The sequence below is a fragment of the Patiria miniata genome, unplaced genomic scaffold (assembly GCF_015706575.1).
Source record: "Patiria miniata isolate m_02_andy unplaced genomic scaffold, ASM1570657v1 HiC_scaffold_29, whole genome shotgun sequence".
In the NCBI taxonomy this organism is placed as follows: domain Eukaryota; kingdom Metazoa; phylum Echinodermata; class Asteroidea; order Valvatida; family Asterinidae; genus Patiria; species Patiria miniata.
Genome location: NW_024037068.1, coordinates 10787728 through 10807643, shown reverse-complemented (window position 1 = coordinate 10807643; position 19916 = coordinate 10787728). Strand labels below are relative to the sequence as shown.

Below are 19916 nucleotides of genomic sequence, written 5' to 3'. Positions count from 1 at the left end.
TGATGTTCCAAGAAGTGACAAAACTGTGTACAAAGTAATGTAGAAAATGGGTGTTCTCACGAAGTGCAAAAAGGTTTTATTAATGAATTTCTGTTTAATCAACAGAGATTTTTAACAAGCAACTATTAATGCAAACATTTCCAAATTCTATTATAAGATGGAATTTTGCGTCGGGGTGATATAAATCAAATTAGGTTTTGCCCTTCACCAACGTTTTTAAACACTGTATACTCCATGATATACTATGATTTCCAAATTCTATTTAATATTGCGAAGTGGTCGGAAACGCCTTTTATAAAAGGAATATCTTCTAATGCAATTATTTCGGGATGAACTTTTACCAGATATAGAGATTTTTGTCACTTTGTTAGCAAAGCGATGATATGCAGCTTAGAAAAAAATCAAATATTAAATCACCAATTTGCGTTGTTAATTTATCAGGTACATAATCACCAATGTACAGCTCACACCAAAATAGTGAGATGTAGACATCTGGGGCCTATTGTAATTATCACACAAAAATGGCAATTTTAAATGGCCACTTTTTTCCAAGCTGCATACGTGCCCTGTACATGCATCATTTTTAATCGTCCTTATTGTTACTTTGAAAATGGACAAACCCTAAAAGGGTTTTCGTACGTACTTTGTGCAATATGCGTGTTACGCGCATGCATAATGGCCAAAAGTGGCCAAAAGCGCCCTCTATGTTCGCGTACGGAGCCCATAGCCAAGTTTCAAGTCAATAGCGTGGCACTTATATAGCGCTTTATACCAAAAGTCTCAAAGCGCTTCACAATTATTACCCCTGTTCATCAGGCCATGAGACCAGTTTTTGCAGCAGCTCGAGATCAGCGCAATCTGCTCTCTACCCTCACAGGTACCCATTCATACTCCTGGGTGGAGAGAGGCAATTGTACTAAAGTGTCTTGCCCAAGAACACCAGCACCATGTTCCCCGACGGGATTTGAACCCATGTACCACAGCACATGAGTTGAACACCGTAACCATTGGACCACAGCAGTCCATGCCAAGTCAAGTACAAAACAGTTTTTCTCATTCCGAATTGACATTGACCTAATTTTTCTTTTTTTTTTGCTGTTGTTGCCAGAGACTTGGACTCTGAATTTGAACCCAACACCAGCAACTTGCCTGTCCAATGAGGTGAGGCGTAACAGATGCAGCGGCAGCTGGGCGAAACGCTCCACCTCCTCAGATACCCCGTTCCTCATTTGGGTTGCCATGGCGACTGTGCCCGCCTCATGACTGCACAGGGTGGACTGCATGTAGTTCAGATTCTGTCGGAGAATGACAACAAGAAATTGGCAAAGAGAACTGACATTGCGGAAAAGCAAACCTGTAGCTGAATTGAACGGACCACCCTTCTCTCAATCCCAATTGAGATCGGGGCCCAATTTCATGGCTCTGCTTACCGTTAGCGAAAAATCCCTGCTTACTGTAGCAGACAATTATATGCTTACTTTTTTAAGCATATTTCACAGGTTATAGCAAGGAATGTTGGCTTATGCGCTAGTGTACATCCCGTAACTAAGGATTCTGAGCTTACAGGGTTTTCTATAGTGGGCAGACGTTGGAAGAAGGGTTTGTGGGTTCTAGGAAAGAGAATAAAATTCTCCTCACAATACTGGTTTTTGACCTTCAATCAGACATTCTGTTCACAAATTATGGCTGTTTAAAGTTCGCATTTTATCGACATGTCCAAAAAGTAAAATACTGAGGAAAAGGCCTTTCAAGTTAGGAGTTTTGTATCCGTGAAAAAGAAAGATGCTAATTCTTTTTCCTTAAAAACCAAATTTTTTTTACCACGCTTTTCATACTTTTTCTTCAAAACGTGTGTAGAGGACACATCAAAGATTACAAATATCAATAAATCTGAAAATCAACAAACAAACAAAATCACCCCCATTCGGGTTTTTTGGTTTGCATTTTTCCCCGCTACAACCTGTGCCCAGTTTCGTCTCATCTTAAAAAAAAGTCTGCAAATTCTGTTGATGCTGTAAATGACAATTTATACTGTGTATTTAGACAATTTTAAAGCTATCAAGAGATTAGAGATGTTGTAAAGATTGCCATATTTTCTTCCCACCTCTCTCTGAAGAACCTCCAGTTTTTTCTTGGCCTCGGAGTTCTGCCGCACCAGCACTCGGATCAGGTCCTGCTTCTTTTCCTTTAAATGTGAAAACAAATAGCACCAAATCTTTCAACTTCAGGGAAAATGGGAATAACAAGTGGTGAGGTATTACATAATAGAAAACACATTCAGTTAAGAAGTTTCATTATTCTACTGAATGCTCTAATAGGGCGACAGAATTTGCTAATCGCGTCCACATCTAATTTGACGCGCACGTCACGCGTACTGCATTATGTGATGCACAACTCAGATGTTCTGGTGTAGTGTGAATATAGGACTATGAAATACTAACTCACTGGTAGTATTGCGCATGCCTATTGCCTACGTGAGGAAAGTGAACGTTGAAAACGGTGCTGGCATCGGATTTCATAGGAGTAAAAATACTCACAGTTAACTTCTTGAAGTCTTGTATCTTCTGGTACTTGCTGTACAGACAGTCCTTCTCCTTGGACGCCTTGGAGGCAGACTCCTGGAGCTCCCTGCAGGAATCCCGGAGCTGCTCAAGAGCGGCTGTGGCAGAGACCAACTCCAACTCGGTAGTAAACAAGGTCCTGAATAATTTATATATTTTTTCAAACAAGACAACATTAACCTTAAAGGCAGACATGGTATGCAGTTCAAAGAAGGTTGACATACATAATTGACATAGCAGGATTTCTATCTAGTTAATTAAATGCAAGGTGTTCTAACAAAATTGTGAGGCATTGTAGCAAGATGGAACTGGGCATAGGCCGTAGGGGAGAAAAATGCACAAAACCAAATGGGGTAATTTTTTTTTTTAGATTTTCAGATTTATTGATAATTACAAAATGTATTATCTCTGAAATGTCTACTACACATAGTTTAAAGAAAAAGCAGATTTTTGCAAAATGCAAAATTTTCAAGCCAACTTCTGATATACAGCCAAACGCCACAAATACTGATTTAGGGATTTGCGTGTTGAGCATGTTTTAGGCGAGTCGAGGCAATCTTGACGTCTTAACCCGTCAGCCGTACCAGTGTATAAAAACAGCCAATGTGTGTTATCTCGTCCTCCAACGGGAACTGGTTAAGGAAAAAACAATTGGCATCTCCTCTGTATTTTACTTGTTTGACATGTCCATAAATGCAAGCTTTAAACAGCCATAACTTGTCAACGGAGTGTCCCATTGAAGTGCAACAAACATTATTGTAAGGAGAATTTTATCCTCTTTCCTAAGGCCAAAAATAAAGTCTCCGGTTTCTGGTATGGAGCTTGCCCAAAAAGTGGTGCGGCGACGCGGCTTTTTCTTTTTAGCCGTTTTTTTTGCTTCAATTGTCGCCTGATGACTGCAAATGGTACCTGACTAAACTTAGTGCAAATATACATGGGAGTCCAGAGAGGCCACTAAAAGCTTATTCTCGATTATAACCCAATTTCAAAACATGATAAAATTGTGCAGCAGCAGGATTCCAGTCAAACCAGTGAGTTTGGCGGTTTTGAGACATCATCTTTTATTGAAAAAAAAACTGTTTCATTTTGCCGTCGCGCATGGCTACGGCGACGCACGCACATACCAGAGACTGTTCTTTTTTTGGCCTAATACCCACAAACCCTCATTTCGACCTCTGCCCAGTTCTCTCTCATTTCGCCAGAATGCCTCACAAATCTGAGAAAATGTTCTAGAAAGGAATCAACGCCATGTAATAGACAGATTTTTGTTTTCCAGTAAGCGGTTTGTGCAGACCTTATTAGCTTGCCATTTCTGAGGCGCCTGGGTTATCAGCCAGCAATGCTGCTAATCGTCTGTGGACCTGGGAGACTAACTGAGCTAGTCTCTTGTCCAGCCGCCAGGCACTGTTCCGACTCTGCTCTGTGACCATGAATGTGCGCATGTGAGCCAACTGCTTCTCCTAAGAGGTAAATATTGGGTAAAGTTAATTTTTTCCCTTCAAATCCCGATTGAAGTCACTACATATTTTAGGAATGCATGAAATTTATGCAATTCATAAGATGGAGTTTGGCGTCGGGGTGATGAAAATCAAATTACTTTTGATTACTTTAATTAATTTTGCCCATTACCGATGTGTAAACACTGTATGCTGTGTTAGTGTATAGTGGGTTACCTGAGTAAACAGTGTTTACACGTCGGTGAAGGGCAAAACCTAATTTGATTCACATCACCATGACGCAAATAATTCCATCTTATGAATAGTTAATGCGGGTACCCGATGTTATGTACACAGGATTCGAACCAGCCAACCGATCCCGTTAGCTCTGTGGTAGGGTGGTAAGACTAGATAGCAGGAGGTTGTGGGTTTGAGTCCCACCCGAGTGATTTTTTCCCAAATTCTACTCGGGAGGTAACACACTGAGTATACAGTGTTTAAACATCAGTGAAGGCCAAAACCTAATTTGAAATTTATGGTATACACTGAGTATACAGTGTTTATACATCAGTGAAGGCCAAAACCTAATTTGAAATTTATGCAACACGATCAAACACCAGCAACAATTGCAACTGCTCGACCACTACAGGATGGTTGTTTGGAGTGTGTATTTGCGGGATCAGCACCCAATTTCATGAAACTCATCGTAACTTACGGTGCATCGCAGCACTGTGACACGTCCTGCGATCCATTTCACAAAACACGTCGTGCGTGCGACGTGTCGTATGTGTATTTACAGCACAACTCGGTGACTGTTTTATGTATTTAGTCAGATATTCATCTTGGGGCCTGGACGTATGCTGAAGATGTCATGACAGTTCAACACGGAAGTTATAAACAGTTTAAAACTTCCACAGGCCCTCCAGGAATACCCAAGGAAGATGATGGATAACCACAGAGGCATTAAGGATGAATACGGTACTCCCGTGGTTTATCATGAATTTCAAACCGTGGAGATCCATAGCTCCAATCCATGAATGTGTGGCTTGGGCTTTAGTGATTAATGATGAGCCGATATCTTGGCTATCTTTACTAGTTGGTGCCATTTTGAGCCCATGGATTTGCTCATCTTCTACATAGCAAATCTGTACAGCAAACTGCTCACATCAAGTTCTCAATATTAGATAAAGTTACCTAAAACCAAGTTCATGCAAACTGCCAAATTCTGAAACACTTAGAGTAGTGCCTATGGTCTCCGTGCACAAGTACCCCATCGACGGCCAGAAAAGGAGAGTTGGGGGTGACCTAGACTTGTTCCCGGTCCATCCACTGCGTATTTTGAATTTTTCCAAAGTTATTGGGGGCGGGGATTAGTCTCGGAGACCATCGCAAGTTTAATTTGAACGTATTCACGCACCGATGATACCTGACGCTCACGCAAAGATGGGATGGCTATAGCTTTTGCACATTCAGGAAGTGGTGCGTACTTCGCGCGCGAACCAGTACAGTACGCGCACACTGTGTGTCCCGTCCACAGAGCTCTCAAAAGAGGTAAAAACGCACCCTCTTTTGTTGGCGCAGAGCCCATAATCAACATGGTTACTTTGCCAAGTGGGTCAAATTGATTCTAAAACTATTCTTTACAAAACAATTCCGAAAATGTATGGCAGAATAAAAATATAGGTTTTTACTGGTCATATAGGTTACTTTATATATAAAATAGGGCCCATAGTTTAAAATATAGGCTTTTTAGGTTCATGAGGTCTGTGTACCTGTATAGTCAACGACCCTCAGATATTGAGAAATCGCAACAGTTTCGTCAATAGACCAACCACTCACAAAGCTTTGGAGTCAGACCCAAAGTCCCCCTTCAGCAGTTGATTGAGGAACGATGCAACCTCTGAGCTCGACTCATGGACAATTTTCTAAGGAACGAAGGAAAACATAAAAAAAAATATTTACACAATTGTGGTGCCATGGCATTGTTCAATTTTGAAAACAAATATCTTGGATTATTTAGGAGTGCTATTTCATATGGTCCTTAGAAAAAAATATAAGGAGCACAAATGGAGAACCTGCGCGGGCATCTCCTCAAGAAAAAAAAAGGGGGACAAACCTGTGTTCATAGGAACGGAGTGCCCATCTCTCTTTCTTTAGCGATTGGGCCAGACTCGTATGCTGTTGTGGGGGGATCACCACACCTCCTCCACAGCGAGTCTGTTACCTTCCCAGCATTGAACAATGCCGGTACCCATTTAACACCTGGGTTGAGAGGAGTAATTGAGGTAAAGCGCCTTACTCAAGGGCACAACTCACATGACCATGGCGGGGCTTGAACCCACAACCTCACGATTATGAATCCTGTGCCCTACCGCTAGACCATACATATGCCCACAAGAATGAAGGCTTGAATGTCGCAACTGTGGATCTAAAAGTGAAATACTTTACTGAAAAACTTCTCAATAAGAAATGTTTGTCTCTAGCAGTGGAGGGTTTGAAAGGTTGTGACATTTGCCACAAACTGACCGTGCATGCAGACTCCAGCCCTGGTGAGGATGTGCCGTTGGTTTGTGATGATCCTTGCTTGCTGAACAACAATGACTGGCCGTGCCCATTGTAGGAAAGTAAATCATCAGCAAAACAACCAGAGGTGAAAACAGACTTTATGAACTTTCAGAAAAACTCTTAGCGTGAATTTACAGAAGTAACAGACCAACAAACTTTGTATTCTCATTTAAACAAAGCAACAATTTCTTAAAACAATTCACCTATCACGGTAGAATCGCATCAACGCAGCTTGTGAAACACTGTCCAATAACATGATAACATTTGTTTGAAAGGGCTTGAAAAGGCACCATTTGCTAGAAAAGGCAAACTTTTCCGATTTAGGCTCTATCTGATAACACAAAACAAAACAAGTTCAGTAGTGCCCCTTCAACAGTAACTAAGAGACATAAATATTACAAATACTTGAATTTTTTTGGTTACCTTTTCAATTCTTTGTAGCGGTTCAGCTTTCCCGCTATGCGTTTTGTGTACTCCTCGTATCTGGCCGTGTTAGCCTTGCACTCAGCAGAATGCGCCCCCAGCAACGTCTGCTTGTGCTGAAGGTATGATATCTCAGAACAGGACGTCTGGTACTCTTGTTCTGGGGGAAAAAGGAAACATTAAAAAACTTACCAACATACGAAACTGGCAAGTAAAACTGTCAGTACACCACCAAATCAAGTACTGTTCTTATTAAGGTTACTTCATTTGCAAGTAATAAATATATTGATTTGCTGACTCAGGGGTGTGAGTGACCATTGATAAAAATAGCTGGAAACGGCTGAAAAGGGTGTAAAAAAGCTGAACTTTGGAAATCTCCTATACTTTTGTACAAAGCAAGTGAGGGAAAACAGCTGAAGTCCAAAATAAAAAAAGCTGAAATCAGCTTTAAAGCTGAGATTTCACACCCCTGTGACTCTCGTTTCAGACCAACATTGAGTTGCGTCGAACCAAATTGTTTTTAGAGCGACTCAAGTCGACCCAAAATAGGACTGGTTTCGGACAGGGGAACTTTAATTAACCCTAACCCTCCCCAATCCTCCAAAATCCTCCTGCAGGTTTCGGATGATTTTAGAGGATTGAGGATGAATGGCAAAGATGTATCGCTTTTTTGTGGAGGATGCATTATGTCAAGCCAGTAGGCCATATCCTGCATTGGTTATATTCAGCCACAGGGGCGGATCCAGACTGCCATTTGCCGGGGGGGGGGCTAGAATTGTAATGAAGGGTCCAGGCGTGGGGTCTGGGGTCCGCTTAAGGGCCCCGGAAAAATTTGGATTTTAGATGTTCTGTGGTGCAATCTGAGACGATTCCTGGCCACTTTCCACCGTTTAGAAAACATTTTAAACATCGAAAATTCCATTTAAATTTGTTATTTTTTTTATCTTTATAAACTTTGTTATGTACTCAAAGTTGAGAACCATGTTCCATCTTCGTATTTTTCACAACTTTTATTTTGGAAAGGGATTTAGGCCACTTGTAGTCCGAGTCTCAGCCATTCGCTGCTGAAGGTACAAAAAGGTGGGGGCACTGCTAGGGTGAAATTATAGCATAGATGGAATTTGGCCGGAGGACTAATGCAAGCGCGGAGCGCGAAACCCTTTACGGCGTGGGGTCCGGGGGCCGCTTAAGGGCCCCGGGAAATTTTGGATCGTTGATGCTCTGTGGTGCAATCTGAGGCGTTTCCTCGCCACTTTCCCCTGATTTTTTATAGCAGAAGTTTTTAAAATTTTGTTTCATTTGTTTCAAATACATATAGGCCTATATACTCTTGCTCTAATGAAGTTTCTTCTGTATTCAAAGCCTAAAGTTGAGAACATGCACATAATTTGTAATTGTTCCGTGCTAGGTCACATAACTGACATGAATTTGAATATTTCATTACAGCGGATGCATATCTGGGGAGTGTGACAAACTGGCTTGAAACGTATCAGAAAAATATTTTAATAGAATCTGATGTGGCCGTTGTTTGATTTCATTTAGTCACCAAGCCCAGAGCGTGAAAACGGTTTGACTTCATACGCATTGTACGCAGCAGTTGTCCGCATGCAGTCTCACGGACGTATGACGCGCTAAAAAAAATACGCGAAATGAGACTCAACTACAGTTTGCTTTACCTTGGTTTTATCCGCGTATTGTGCGGCCATTATAACCCGCGCTAGTTGCGTGCAAACTGCCACGCCTTTTGAACGACTGTTCTTCCTCAAACTCAAAACGCGTGGCCCGTCGGATCACCATCCGTTTTTCACTGATAGTATACATTTCAAAATATTTGCCAGGGCGGGGGGGGCGTGCGCCCCTGCGCCCCCCGCTGGATCCGCCAATGAGCCATGCATAAATCAGCCCTGTGTTTTTCTCGTATTTCATCCGCGCTGCTTCTAAATGCCATTCGCACTTCCTCAAACCATAGCAGTAATTGGCAGACGATTTTGGAGGATTGAGGCAGTGGTCACCCTCCACAGACTTACTTCAAGAAAATAACGGATGATTTTGGAGGATTGAGGCTGAATCAAATTTTTTCTAGGTGGCAATTGGAGGATTTTGCAGGATTGAGGTTGCATCCTAGCCAGAGGACCCAGGAGGTTAGGTCTAATGTACTATTTTTCAATTGACTAAACTCCGAGGCCGCTTTGAATGACTGTAACAGTCAATCTATTCCACGGGGTTGTTTCTTGTTTCAAACGTCAAATTGAATTCCAACCGTCAGAACAATTTTGTTTGACATAACTCTGGAATCAGGGATGTAGTCGAGTCCATCTCAAGTCCTTACAAAGTCCATCACAAGGCCTCCAGTCCCAAGTCAACTCACAAACTATTTAAGTAAGCTTTGACAAATGCATTCCTTTGTTGTTGTTTGTCCACTGTGACTTGTGACTGGACTTGTGATTTATTTAATAATAATAATATCTAATTCTTGTATATCGCCAAATCCGTCAAAATTGACGCTCAAGGTGCTTCACAGAAATAAAAATGAACCAGTAAAAATTCTATGGAATGCCAGTGTGAAACATGTGTCACGTACCTGCAGATAAGATTTCAGACTCGAGTCTCGATATCCCCAGATCTTTGCCCAGGCGCTTGACGTCCGCCTTGGTTCCCTCCAGCTGGGACCTCAACCCCCTCTGTCTCTCCAATAACTCCGCCCTCTCCTGGGAGTACTTGGTGTCTCCCCCATACTTCACTTTATACCCACTCCCTGATCTGTGCCGGGCTAGGCTGAGAAAGGTTTCCATTTGTTAAGGAAAAAAGTACCTAACCCATCATCGCAAAATGAGCCTAGAGCTGGTGACAGGTCATGACCCAACAGTGGAATTAGACAAACACTGCTTGAACAATAATTATCAAGCACAATAATGATCCAGCAGTCAAATAATGATGCTGCAATTTTGAGTTATCATATGCGATTAAAGGGAATATACATCATTTGATTTTGCTGTAATTTTCAGAAATGGATGGGTTTGGGGGGTTGCTTGTATATAGTAAATATTGTTACACCGACTTTTTTGACGTTTTGGGTTCGTAGATGCTATAAAAACGAAGAAAAACAGTCATTTTCCTGTTGTCTGGTTCCCTGACTCCATTTAAAATGAAACGGAGCAATTTATAGACGTTGGGGAATTGTAAGGTCAGGGAACCAGTCTAGCTTGCTTGTACCCGTTCATAGGTGTGTAATCGATTGCAAACAAAACTAAATATAGTTATATATATAACTAAATATGGTCAATTGGGGCCAGTATTACAAAAAAGCCAGTTTTTTCCAACACTGGTCGGCCGAGCAGCGTTGGAAATTGATACGAAAATACCACTTTTCTTGAAAATGACAGTATACCAGGTGCCATGATTTTACAGGATGATTTAGACTGTCATTCACTAACAGTTTAGCAAGGTATTTCAAAATAATTTAGTAACTTTATTTTTTGATGTTTGCAAATGTTGTATTTTCCCTTTAAAATGCACAAGTTTCAGAACAAAGTTGGTCAAGACCAATAAGGTATACACATTAACAGTCAGTTGATTAACCCTAACCCTGCCAGATGCAACACAGTGCATCATGTGGAAAAAGTCTGGTGCACTTTGATGCATTCAGCTACCAACACCAGTGCATAAACGGCCACTTCCGAGCCAATGAGAGCTAGTCCCATTGAACAATGCCACAGTTGTATCCTGCTGCATTCGGTGACCACAGACTCTGAGGCAGTTTGGCCTTGACACTGGGCAGGCTTGTCACTTAGACAAGTGTTGCATGGTGCTGCGTTTGGCAGGGTTTCTAGCCAAAATACCCTGGAGGGTAAGGGTTAATGTCCGATGTTGGACAGTGATTTTGTCCTCTGTGTGACGCACAAGGAGACAAGGGCGGATCCAGGGGGGGCCAAAGGGGGCCATGCCCCCCCCCCCCAAAAAAAACGAAACCAATTTTTTTTTTTTTATGTGACATTGCAATAAAGGCAGGCAATGAGTACATCACCATCTTTTCCTCAAAAAAACATTGTTTAAAGTGGTCAGAAATTGCCTCAGATTGCACCACAGAGCATCTAGAATCCACAAAAAATTTCGGGGCCCTTCAGCGGGCCCCGAACCTCACGCCCTAATTTTTTGACCCACTTTTTGAGGGGACCAAAGTTTTTTTTGGGGTCCCCCCAAAAAAATTGTGTTCTGGATCCGCCCTTGCAAGGAGAGTTCATTATTCCCAGTGCATTAAGAGATGGTCGACAAATTCGCAGCGCGGGACATGTGAAATTGTTGTTTTTTCCGGCCAGTAGTTTCGTAAGAATATGATTCGAGTACATGTTTTCTCTTTTCTTTTCTTTGTATCAATATGGTGTTGTTTGTAAGGCCGCAGAACGCTAGGCCCCAATCGATAACAAATTAACTCAAGTTGTCTACTGATTCCCGTTCAAATGGGTCGTGTTTTGTCGACCGTAAAGTTGGAAAATGGACTCTCCACGGCAAACTGTTGGGGGTGCACTGCGTTGTTAATCGCCCAAACTAGCCTATTTGAGATACCGTGGACACCATACGAGGGCACTATTTGGTCCTGGTACGTACAAAACAGTTTATACAAATCAAACAGCGCCCTCATATTGTGTCTGCCATACTTCAAATAGGCTAGCAGTTTGCAGCAGTTGTATTCACCAGTCTACTTGTCTCTTTTTATCTAATTTAAATTGTGGACAAAGGATACAGTGCTACCGGTAGGTTTCCCTTGACCTTCCTTGCCGTTTGGGCCGAGTGAACCCTTGCATTCACAAACTCCCAGATATCAAGCAGACCGCCGCGGCAAATCCTACAAAAAATGAAGAGGGAAAGAGATGAGAATATCAGTAGATATTCTTAAACCCTGGTCACTCAAGCCCAAGGGCAAATTAGGCAAACTCAGCAAGCAGGGCAAGGTTTCAAGATGTGCAGGCCCATCAAAAAACCCTTCCTTACACACACAAAAAAAACGGATGTGGACCCCGCAGACGGAAAGAAATGGCTACAAAGAGAAGAAAAGATAAGAGGAAACAGCTACGACTGACAGGGCTGATTATTGACAACACTTAAGGTCCACAGTGAATCATGAAATATAGAGTGATGAGCTTGTGCCAGAGGCCAGAGCGGAAGTAATGCCCAAATGATAATAATAATAATCGGCATTTAAGGAGGCTCTTATTAGTAAACTAAATCACAGCGCTTACAGTATTATTATTACCTCTGATCATTGGGCCAATTAAACTTTCAAAATACCATCTCAGCTCCCTGGGGAGTATACAGCTGGATGCTGCCTGTTAGGCGCAAGCAAGCTTATTCAATCACAATTACCATCACTGCCCTCATAGGTACCCATTTACTCCTGGGTGGAGAGAAGCAATGAGTGACAAAGTGCCTTGCTCAAGGCCAAACGCACCACGACCCCGGCTGGACTCAAGCCCACAACCCGCAGCTTTACCCACAGGCCACGAATCCAATGCCTTTAACCACGAGGTCACAGCACTCCACGGTAATCATGTTGTGCACTGAACTGTGAATTAACAATTGGATCCCACTTTTCTGAACAGTTTCCTTCACCGATTTGGTTTAAAAAGCATACATTGTGTATATACTTGTAAGTTTCACATCAGCAAAAAGCCAGTTCGGTATTTCATCTGTGCGTGCGCACAATGATACATGTATGGGTCACAGGTCATTCGGGATATACGAACTCTCTTCGAATGTGCATGAACGCGAAGGGAGGTGGGCGCACAGTTCTCGCGTGTTGATTACGAGCAGAATGGGCGTTCGCGTAACATCACATCAGCAATATTATCCCGAATGACCTTAGAAACTGGACGACTTCATCAAGATACCAAACTGGTTTCTTATGTGTGCGTTCGAGTAGCTCACCTGGATTGACTTGGGTAAAGGCAGATGGGTTAGCCACGACAGCTGGGCTAAACTAACACTCAACCGTGGGCCATCACAATCCTCACGTGATGTTTATAATCGCGGCCGTAGCCACTGACAAAACGCCCGTTTCGGACTGGGTCTTAATTTAGAATTTACTACTTTTCAGCCAATTATAGACTCTAAAGTCGCAATGAACTCTGAATATTAATTATGTTTAGATTTCACACAAAGTTTAATTTTGGATCCACTAAAGCATTTCCGATGTCCGGCTGCTATATTTGTCTGTTTCTTGGAATGAACAACGCATGTGTGAAATGTACTTCCACCAGTGACTCTGCTCCAAGAGCAGGGTCCGTGGTGGCCGACCCGGGTGAGCCCCGAGAATGACATCAGAGCTCATCGAACAGCAAGGGGCTGACCCGAGTTGACTTGGGTGAGCTAATCAAACGCACTCCATAAGCACTTCTCTACCCAACCCAGAGTTGTTTCAAATTTATAACAAGTCAGTCACAAGTCAAATCACGTCACAATTGAAGGTTTAGTCCATCATTTGTAATTTGTGCATTTTGTTCGTTTGAAGCAAATCAAAAAGTGATTTGAAGTGATCAAAATCTAAAGAAGGGTACTGAACAACTTAACCTGATGAAGTTTTAGCTTAGCTTCAGCTGTATATTCCAAGAAAAACAGCATTCTAGGATCTCAATTTCAAATCAAAAGTTGCTGAATCATGTTTTGAATTGGGCCTGAATTCAGCATCCGAGACACGTTCTCGCTGAGCCGATTGTAGCAATGCGATGTCGCGCACTGATCCGACGAATTATAGCAACCGCCCGTGCGTCGTGCCAATGCTTGCGGGCGCTTCGCCAAATACAAAACAAACTACTAATTTAAATTTCCTACGGTGCGTCTTAAGAAGCACCGTTGGAAAGGCCTTCTTTCGTTGATTACTTCAAAATGACAGCTTGCCAGAAAGAATAATTTCACAGGGAGTTTAGTCCCATTACTATCTTTCAACCAAGTATGTTTTTCAACAATAATTACACAAGGTACTTTTCGGATAGCTGCAAATGATGGACTGTAGCTTTAACAGGGACTGAACAATGGCAGAGACATGTCTTTGTCTAGACCTGTAAACGTGCCTATCTACATAGCCATGCTCCGTTCATATCTCTGAACTTTCAAAATTTCTAACGTTCGTGTTGATGGGGGCTCCCTTTTTCCCCCTCAAATTTCTTTGGAATGACAGACCCTATGCCACTTGAAGTTCTTGGATAAACTCTTATGCAAGCATGGCAAGTACTGAACATATCGACAATGTTTTTGAGTTTTACCGGCCAATTTATTGTACTTGACGAAAGGAAAAAATTGGCTGAGTTTCAAAGCGAAATATTGTTTACTTTTGTAATTATCCTAAACAAACATTTGACAAAAGCCTAAAATACGTGTTTTTCTGTTTTCAAGAAGTGACAAAAATTACCTCCTTAGCAGGGCCAGAGGAATAATGCATTTCTCTACACACACATGACACACTTTAGGATGTGATTGGACGCGCACGCCATGAACGATGTCGATAAAGAACAGACGCACGCGCGCTGCAGTGACGTCAGACGCGCAAATGTAACAATTTCTTAGAACTTTTTATGTTTTCAGGAATTGATGAAGAGTGTGTACAACTTAATGGGACAAAATAGTGTGGCCTCTGCATTTTGCTGTTTTCACGAAGTGAACAAAACTTTTATTGATCTTTATTAATGAATTACAGTTTAAGAGAGACTTCTAAAAAACAACTTTGAATTAGCAAAGAACAAACCATACGTTACTTGACAATGCAAGAATTTCTTAAATCCATAACTAAAAACTAGTCGAAAAGGTGTTTTGAAAAAAATGATTAACTTCAACATGTTCAAAGGCGATTGCCTCAGAATTATCTTTTTGCATAATATTGAGGTTTTTGTCACTTCGTGAAAACACTGTCGAATTGAATTTCGGGACTGTAAGTGGAAGGTCTCCAACCGGGTTTTTGAAAGTCGAAAGTCCAGAGATTATGAACGGAGCGTGGCTGTGTATGTAGCCACTTTACAGGCCTTGTCTGCGTCACAATTTCTTTCAATAGCTTGTCACGTGACGATAAACTAGATAGTGACTTGTAATTAACTTGTGATGTCTTGGAAACATTTTCTGCCTCCAATTCCCCTGACAACCATCTCACCCTCTCAGTTCCTGTGGTGTTGGCATGGGAGCATTGACGTGCCGTCCCTGGGGCACAAAGTTCATCTCCATCGTGGCCCATTTGTGGAGGACCGACATTTCACTGCGTTTGTCAAAAGCTGCTCATCAGACAGCTCAGCAACAATTTCTACAAACGAGAAGAAAAGCAAAACTCTTTCTCATCAAATGAAGAAGGAAAAAGGATTTCTTTTTTACACCATCCACTTCTGCCTGTTTACTCCCCCCCCCCTCCTCCTAGACATGCTAACTGGGATGCTAGAAATCATTTTTTTTTTTGAATTTGGGATGCTACAAATGTAGTCATGGTAGTACGACAGACTAAATCTAAATTTGGGATGCTACAAATGTAGTCATGGTAGTACGACAGACTAAATCTAAATTTGGGATGCTACAAATGTAGTCATGGTAGTACGACAGACTAAATCTAAATTTGTAAAAAAAGGAGTTCTAACGCCCAAATTAGTGGGTCTACCCTCCTCCCACACACACACGTGTGTAAATGCCGGCAATCATGGACACCTCATTGTCCCTTATCCTCTTTTCTTTGTTTGTACTCTAACTTTTTAGCGACAGCTCTCATTGGTTTTGTACACGATTTGAGATCGTGGACGTTCGGTCAATCGTGGACGTATTGTTTGCACCCCAATTCTTTTGTCCTACGACCACGATTGCTGGTGTTTACACACGCACACACACACAGATAGGAAATGCGGCTCCCCCCCCCCCCCTAACAAAATTGGAAATATTTCTCATTCAGTCCCAAATTTGTGACCTTTCAACTTTTTTGCAATGACTGACCTTCACTGAGATAATGTGATGACAGTGCCGTGATGCAACGTTCCTTATGTATTGGCTAATTATAAAATTGGAGTTATTCTGAAATTTCTGTCTCTTCAACTTCAAGCAACATTTTTGCGACCTGCACTTGGCTCCATGGCTTGAGTAACTCCAGCTGACATGCTAATTCACACTGTGAGTATTATCAGCTGGAGTTACTCAATATCATTTTAAAGGGAAAATACAACATTTGCAAACATCAAAAAATAAAACTACCAAATTATTTTGAAATACCTTGCTGGACTGTTAGTGAATGACAGTGTAGAGCATCCTGTAAAATCATGGCACCTGCATACTGTCATTTTTAAGAAAAGTGGTATTTTTGTATCAATTTCCAACGCTGATCGGCCGACCAGCGTTGGAAAAAAACTGGCTTTTTTTTTCAAATACTGGCCCCAGTTGACCATCGCACTTGTTTGCAATCTATTACACACCTATGAACGGGTACAAGCCAGCTACACTGGTTCCCTGACCTTACAATTCCCCAATGTATGTAAACTGCTGTTTCTTCTTAAATGGAGTCAGGGAACAAGACTACAGTAAAATGATTGATTTTCTTGGTATTTATAGCATTTTCGAACCCAAAACCTCAAAAAAGTCAGTGTAACTATATTTACTATATATTTCCAACCCCCCAATTCCATCCATTTCTGAAAATTACAGCAAAAGCAAACGATGTATATTCCCTTTAATAGGTTTCATTTCATTTAGCATGAATAAAAAAAAACCCAAGTATTTTAGGCTAGTCCAGGAACTAAAGAGTGGATTTTTGTTCTCTTATAAGTATACACTTATACTAATAGGCAGGGGGTCCTAAACTACACAATTACCCCCTACAGTACTACATGATCGCCCTCCCCCCCCCCCCCCCCATCCTTGTGTATGATAAGAACTGCATAGTGCAAGTTGGACACATATGAACAATTACTTAGCACAACAAGGCAAATAAAACTCCAAAAAGTCAACAAAAAAACAATAACCCATCCCTATAACCAGCGTACACTCCAGGAGAGGCATACTTAGAGTAAGGCCTTAGGACCCCCCCCCCCCTGTAAATTTGTGTACGAGAAAAACTGCTCAAAACAATAACATTTTAAACTAGAGGTTGTAGGATTACCGCAAACCATGGATTACCGCAAACTTTGCCACACACAGCAACTCAAAATATGCATGTTTAAATCCATGCTTGACTTTTCAACATGCCGCCAGAGGGCACTCTAACATTTGATGACGTCACTTGTAAAATTTTTGTACAGTACTGCCTAGGCAGACACTCAAATCGTTAAAAGTTCGCATCTTCTGCCAATTTCAATTAATATGGCACTTCCCGTTTGACTGGAAGAAAGGGTCACGTGATTTTGCACTTAAAACCAAAAATGAAGACCCTGCAATATATTATCGATTGCCATAAAAAACAAAATCAAATCTGTAGCAGTTGATTTTATATTGATTTTCAAAGATAAAATATGGAAATATTTATTTGCTTGTAATATGACACTTGATGACGTCATTGTGACGTCATCACCAGAAACCTCCAGAGCTATATTTACCCTGCTATATATAGCCACATCTTGATTATATCTCTCACTGTTGATATTTTAGCAATCGTTTAAGGATTATAAAGGTCTTTTTATTGTAACTTCCGGTCCCATGACGTCATCAATTTTTTTTGCCCACAGGTCTTTTCTGCATTAAGTTCATCATGTATCTTAGGTTGGAAGCGATAACCGTAAATTTCACCACATACATCAAGTGATAAAGCGTTTTCCGCCTTTTTTTAAACTGCCGCTAGAGGCGCTCAAACATTTGATGACGTCACCTGTAATATGTTTGTACAGTAGGGCCTACTGCCTAGGCAGACACTCACATCGTTGATGAAAGCAAGTTCACATCTTCTGCCAATTTCAAATAAAAATGCACTTCCGGTTTCGACCGGAAGGAAGGGTCATGTGAGTTTGCACTTAATACCAAAAATGAAGACCCTGCAATATTTTATCGATTGCCATAAAGAACAAAATCAAATCTGTAGCAGTTGATTTTATATTGATTTTCAAAGATTAAATCTAAAAATCTTTGATTGCTTGTAATATGATACTTGATGACCTCATTGTGACGTCATTACCAGAAACCTCAAGAGCTATATATATATTTACTGTGCTGTATACAGCCAAATCTTGATTATAAATATCTATCACGGTATATTTTCTAACAATTTTTTTAAGGTTTAAAGGTCTTTTTATTGTAACTTCCGGTCTGATGACGTAATCAATTTTTTTTTCACGCACAGGTGTTGTCTGAATTATGGTCATCATGTACATTAACTTTGAAGCGATTACCGCAAACTTCGCCACAGACATCAAGTGAAAATGCGTTTTTGACCTGCCGCTAAAGGGCGCTCCAACACTTCATGGCGTCACCCATTATTTCTTTTGAAAGGTCAATCCGGGCAGACACTTAAATCGTTAAAAGCAAGTTCATATCTTTTTCCACCGGAAGGAAGGGTCACGTGATTTTACGCGCACAACATAAAATGAAGATCATGTATATTACTATGTCGATTCCCGCAAATTTCAGGTTCCGGTCTCTCACGGTTGATTCTATATGGAATTCCAAAGATTAAATTTATTAAACTTTCAAGTGACATCCCGTGACCCATGATGGCGTCATGATTACGTAAATTTGCAAAAAAACACATCTGCGGTGGATTGGGCATTCATGTATTGAGAAATGGAGTTCATATGTTTCCATTTTTCCAAACAGTTCTGGAGAAGGATTTGCTGAGAATATGCTGAGAGAAGAACAAAAACAGTATTGTTGGGCTCAAGGCCCAACACCTAATTAGATTTAGAAATGAGACTGACAATGGGTCGAATGTAGTCCGAGTAACTTGGACCATGACCCAACTTATCTCCTTTTTAACATTCGAACATGGTCCGAATGTTAAAAAGGCGATAAGTTGGGTCCAAGTTACTCGGACTAGGTTGTATGTATAAAAACTAGTAAAAGCTAGGAAGTTTAAGCAAAAAGTAAAAGCATTTTACTTTGGAGTACAAGCATTTAAGGAAAAAGCAAATGCTTGATTTCGTATGAATAAAATTTTCCTTTACTGTTCAGTATTTACTAGACAACAGGTAGCAAGTGCTTCTTAGTCTTACCCGTTGGATTGTTTTCATGGACGAATTATTGCCAACGATAGGGTTTCTTTTGTGTGTATGAACTGCCGCACTCACACAGGGTTTACACGTGGTGTAATAGTCCAAATGAAGGTGATGCACGCAGTAAATTAGTCCGAGTAACTTGGACCCAACTTATCGCCTTTTTTAACATTTGGACATGGTCTGGCTATCGCCAGACCATGTCCAAACGTTAAAAAGGCGATAAGTTGGGTCCAAGTTACTCGGACTAGCAGTAAATGTGGTAGTACTAGTAGGCCTACATACATTTTGATCCTCAAATCCAGCAAAAATTATGACACTTTTTGGCAGTTGCAGAATACAAAAAGTATACTTTCACATATGAATTCCTTTGGGGAACTATTAACCCACCGGGCCGGTTTTATATGCAACCTCAATGTGAGAACACGGCGAAAAAAATCATTAAAAACGGGCCCTTTTTCACATCTGTCGCCACCACTTCATTATTCGCCTATTCCTATTCCTTCCTCCTTGGTCATGATGGTAATACCTAAAGACTTAGATCTCACTACACCATCTAGCCCGACTGCGTCTGGCCAGGCCGTACAGTACTATCGCAAGCTCTGTAGTACGGCCATACGCCCGATGCTTCCACAGAGACTGAATTTTGTTGGCCGCCGATGTAGCGATTTTGCTACATCTTTCGATCGCGATTATCTTTTCATCCAGGACACAAATTTCCAAAGTTAAGGTTCGTAGTCGTAGAGCAACTCATACCTTTTCGAAAAAACGTTGTTTGGTCTCAA

At 41.3% G+C, this 19916-nt stretch overlaps 1 protein-coding gene across 1 annotated transcript; it reads right to left on the bottom strand.

Moving 5' to 3' along the window:
- Positions 1-367: 367 nt before the first annotated feature.
- Positions 368-15232, bottom strand: LOC119735160. The gene is made up of 12 exons (XM_038208864.1): positions 15120-15232; positions 11727-11828; positions 9567-9760; positions 6986-7145; positions 6524-6611; positions 5837-5922; positions 4364-4385; positions 3866-4021; positions 2538-2702; positions 2105-2185; positions 1150-1295; positions 368-389 (listed from the first exon to the last, which is right to left on the bottom strand). The coding sequence occupies exons 1-12, from the start codon at positions 15215-15217 to the stop codon at positions 368-370; spliced, it is 1320 nt and encodes a 439-aa protein (XP_038064792.1). The 5' UTR covers positions 15218-15232.
- Between the last annotated feature and the right edge of the window lie 4684 nt (positions 15233-19916).

Bases quoted from the DNA above. Each gene is read 5' to 3' on its own strand.
- LOC119735160 (XM_038208864.1), bottom strand. From the start codon at position 15,217: ATGTCGGTCCTCCACAAATGGGCCACGATGGAGATGAACTTTGTGCCC. The intron at 5,923-6,523 runs GTCAGTTTGTGG...TTCGTTCCTTAG, and splicing joins GGCTGGAGTCTGCATGCACG to AAAATTGTCCATGAGTCGAG. The intron at 2,703-3,865 runs AGCTAATAAGGT...TATAAATTATTC, and splicing joins CAGGCGCCTCAGAAATGGCA to AGGACCTTGTTTACTACCGA.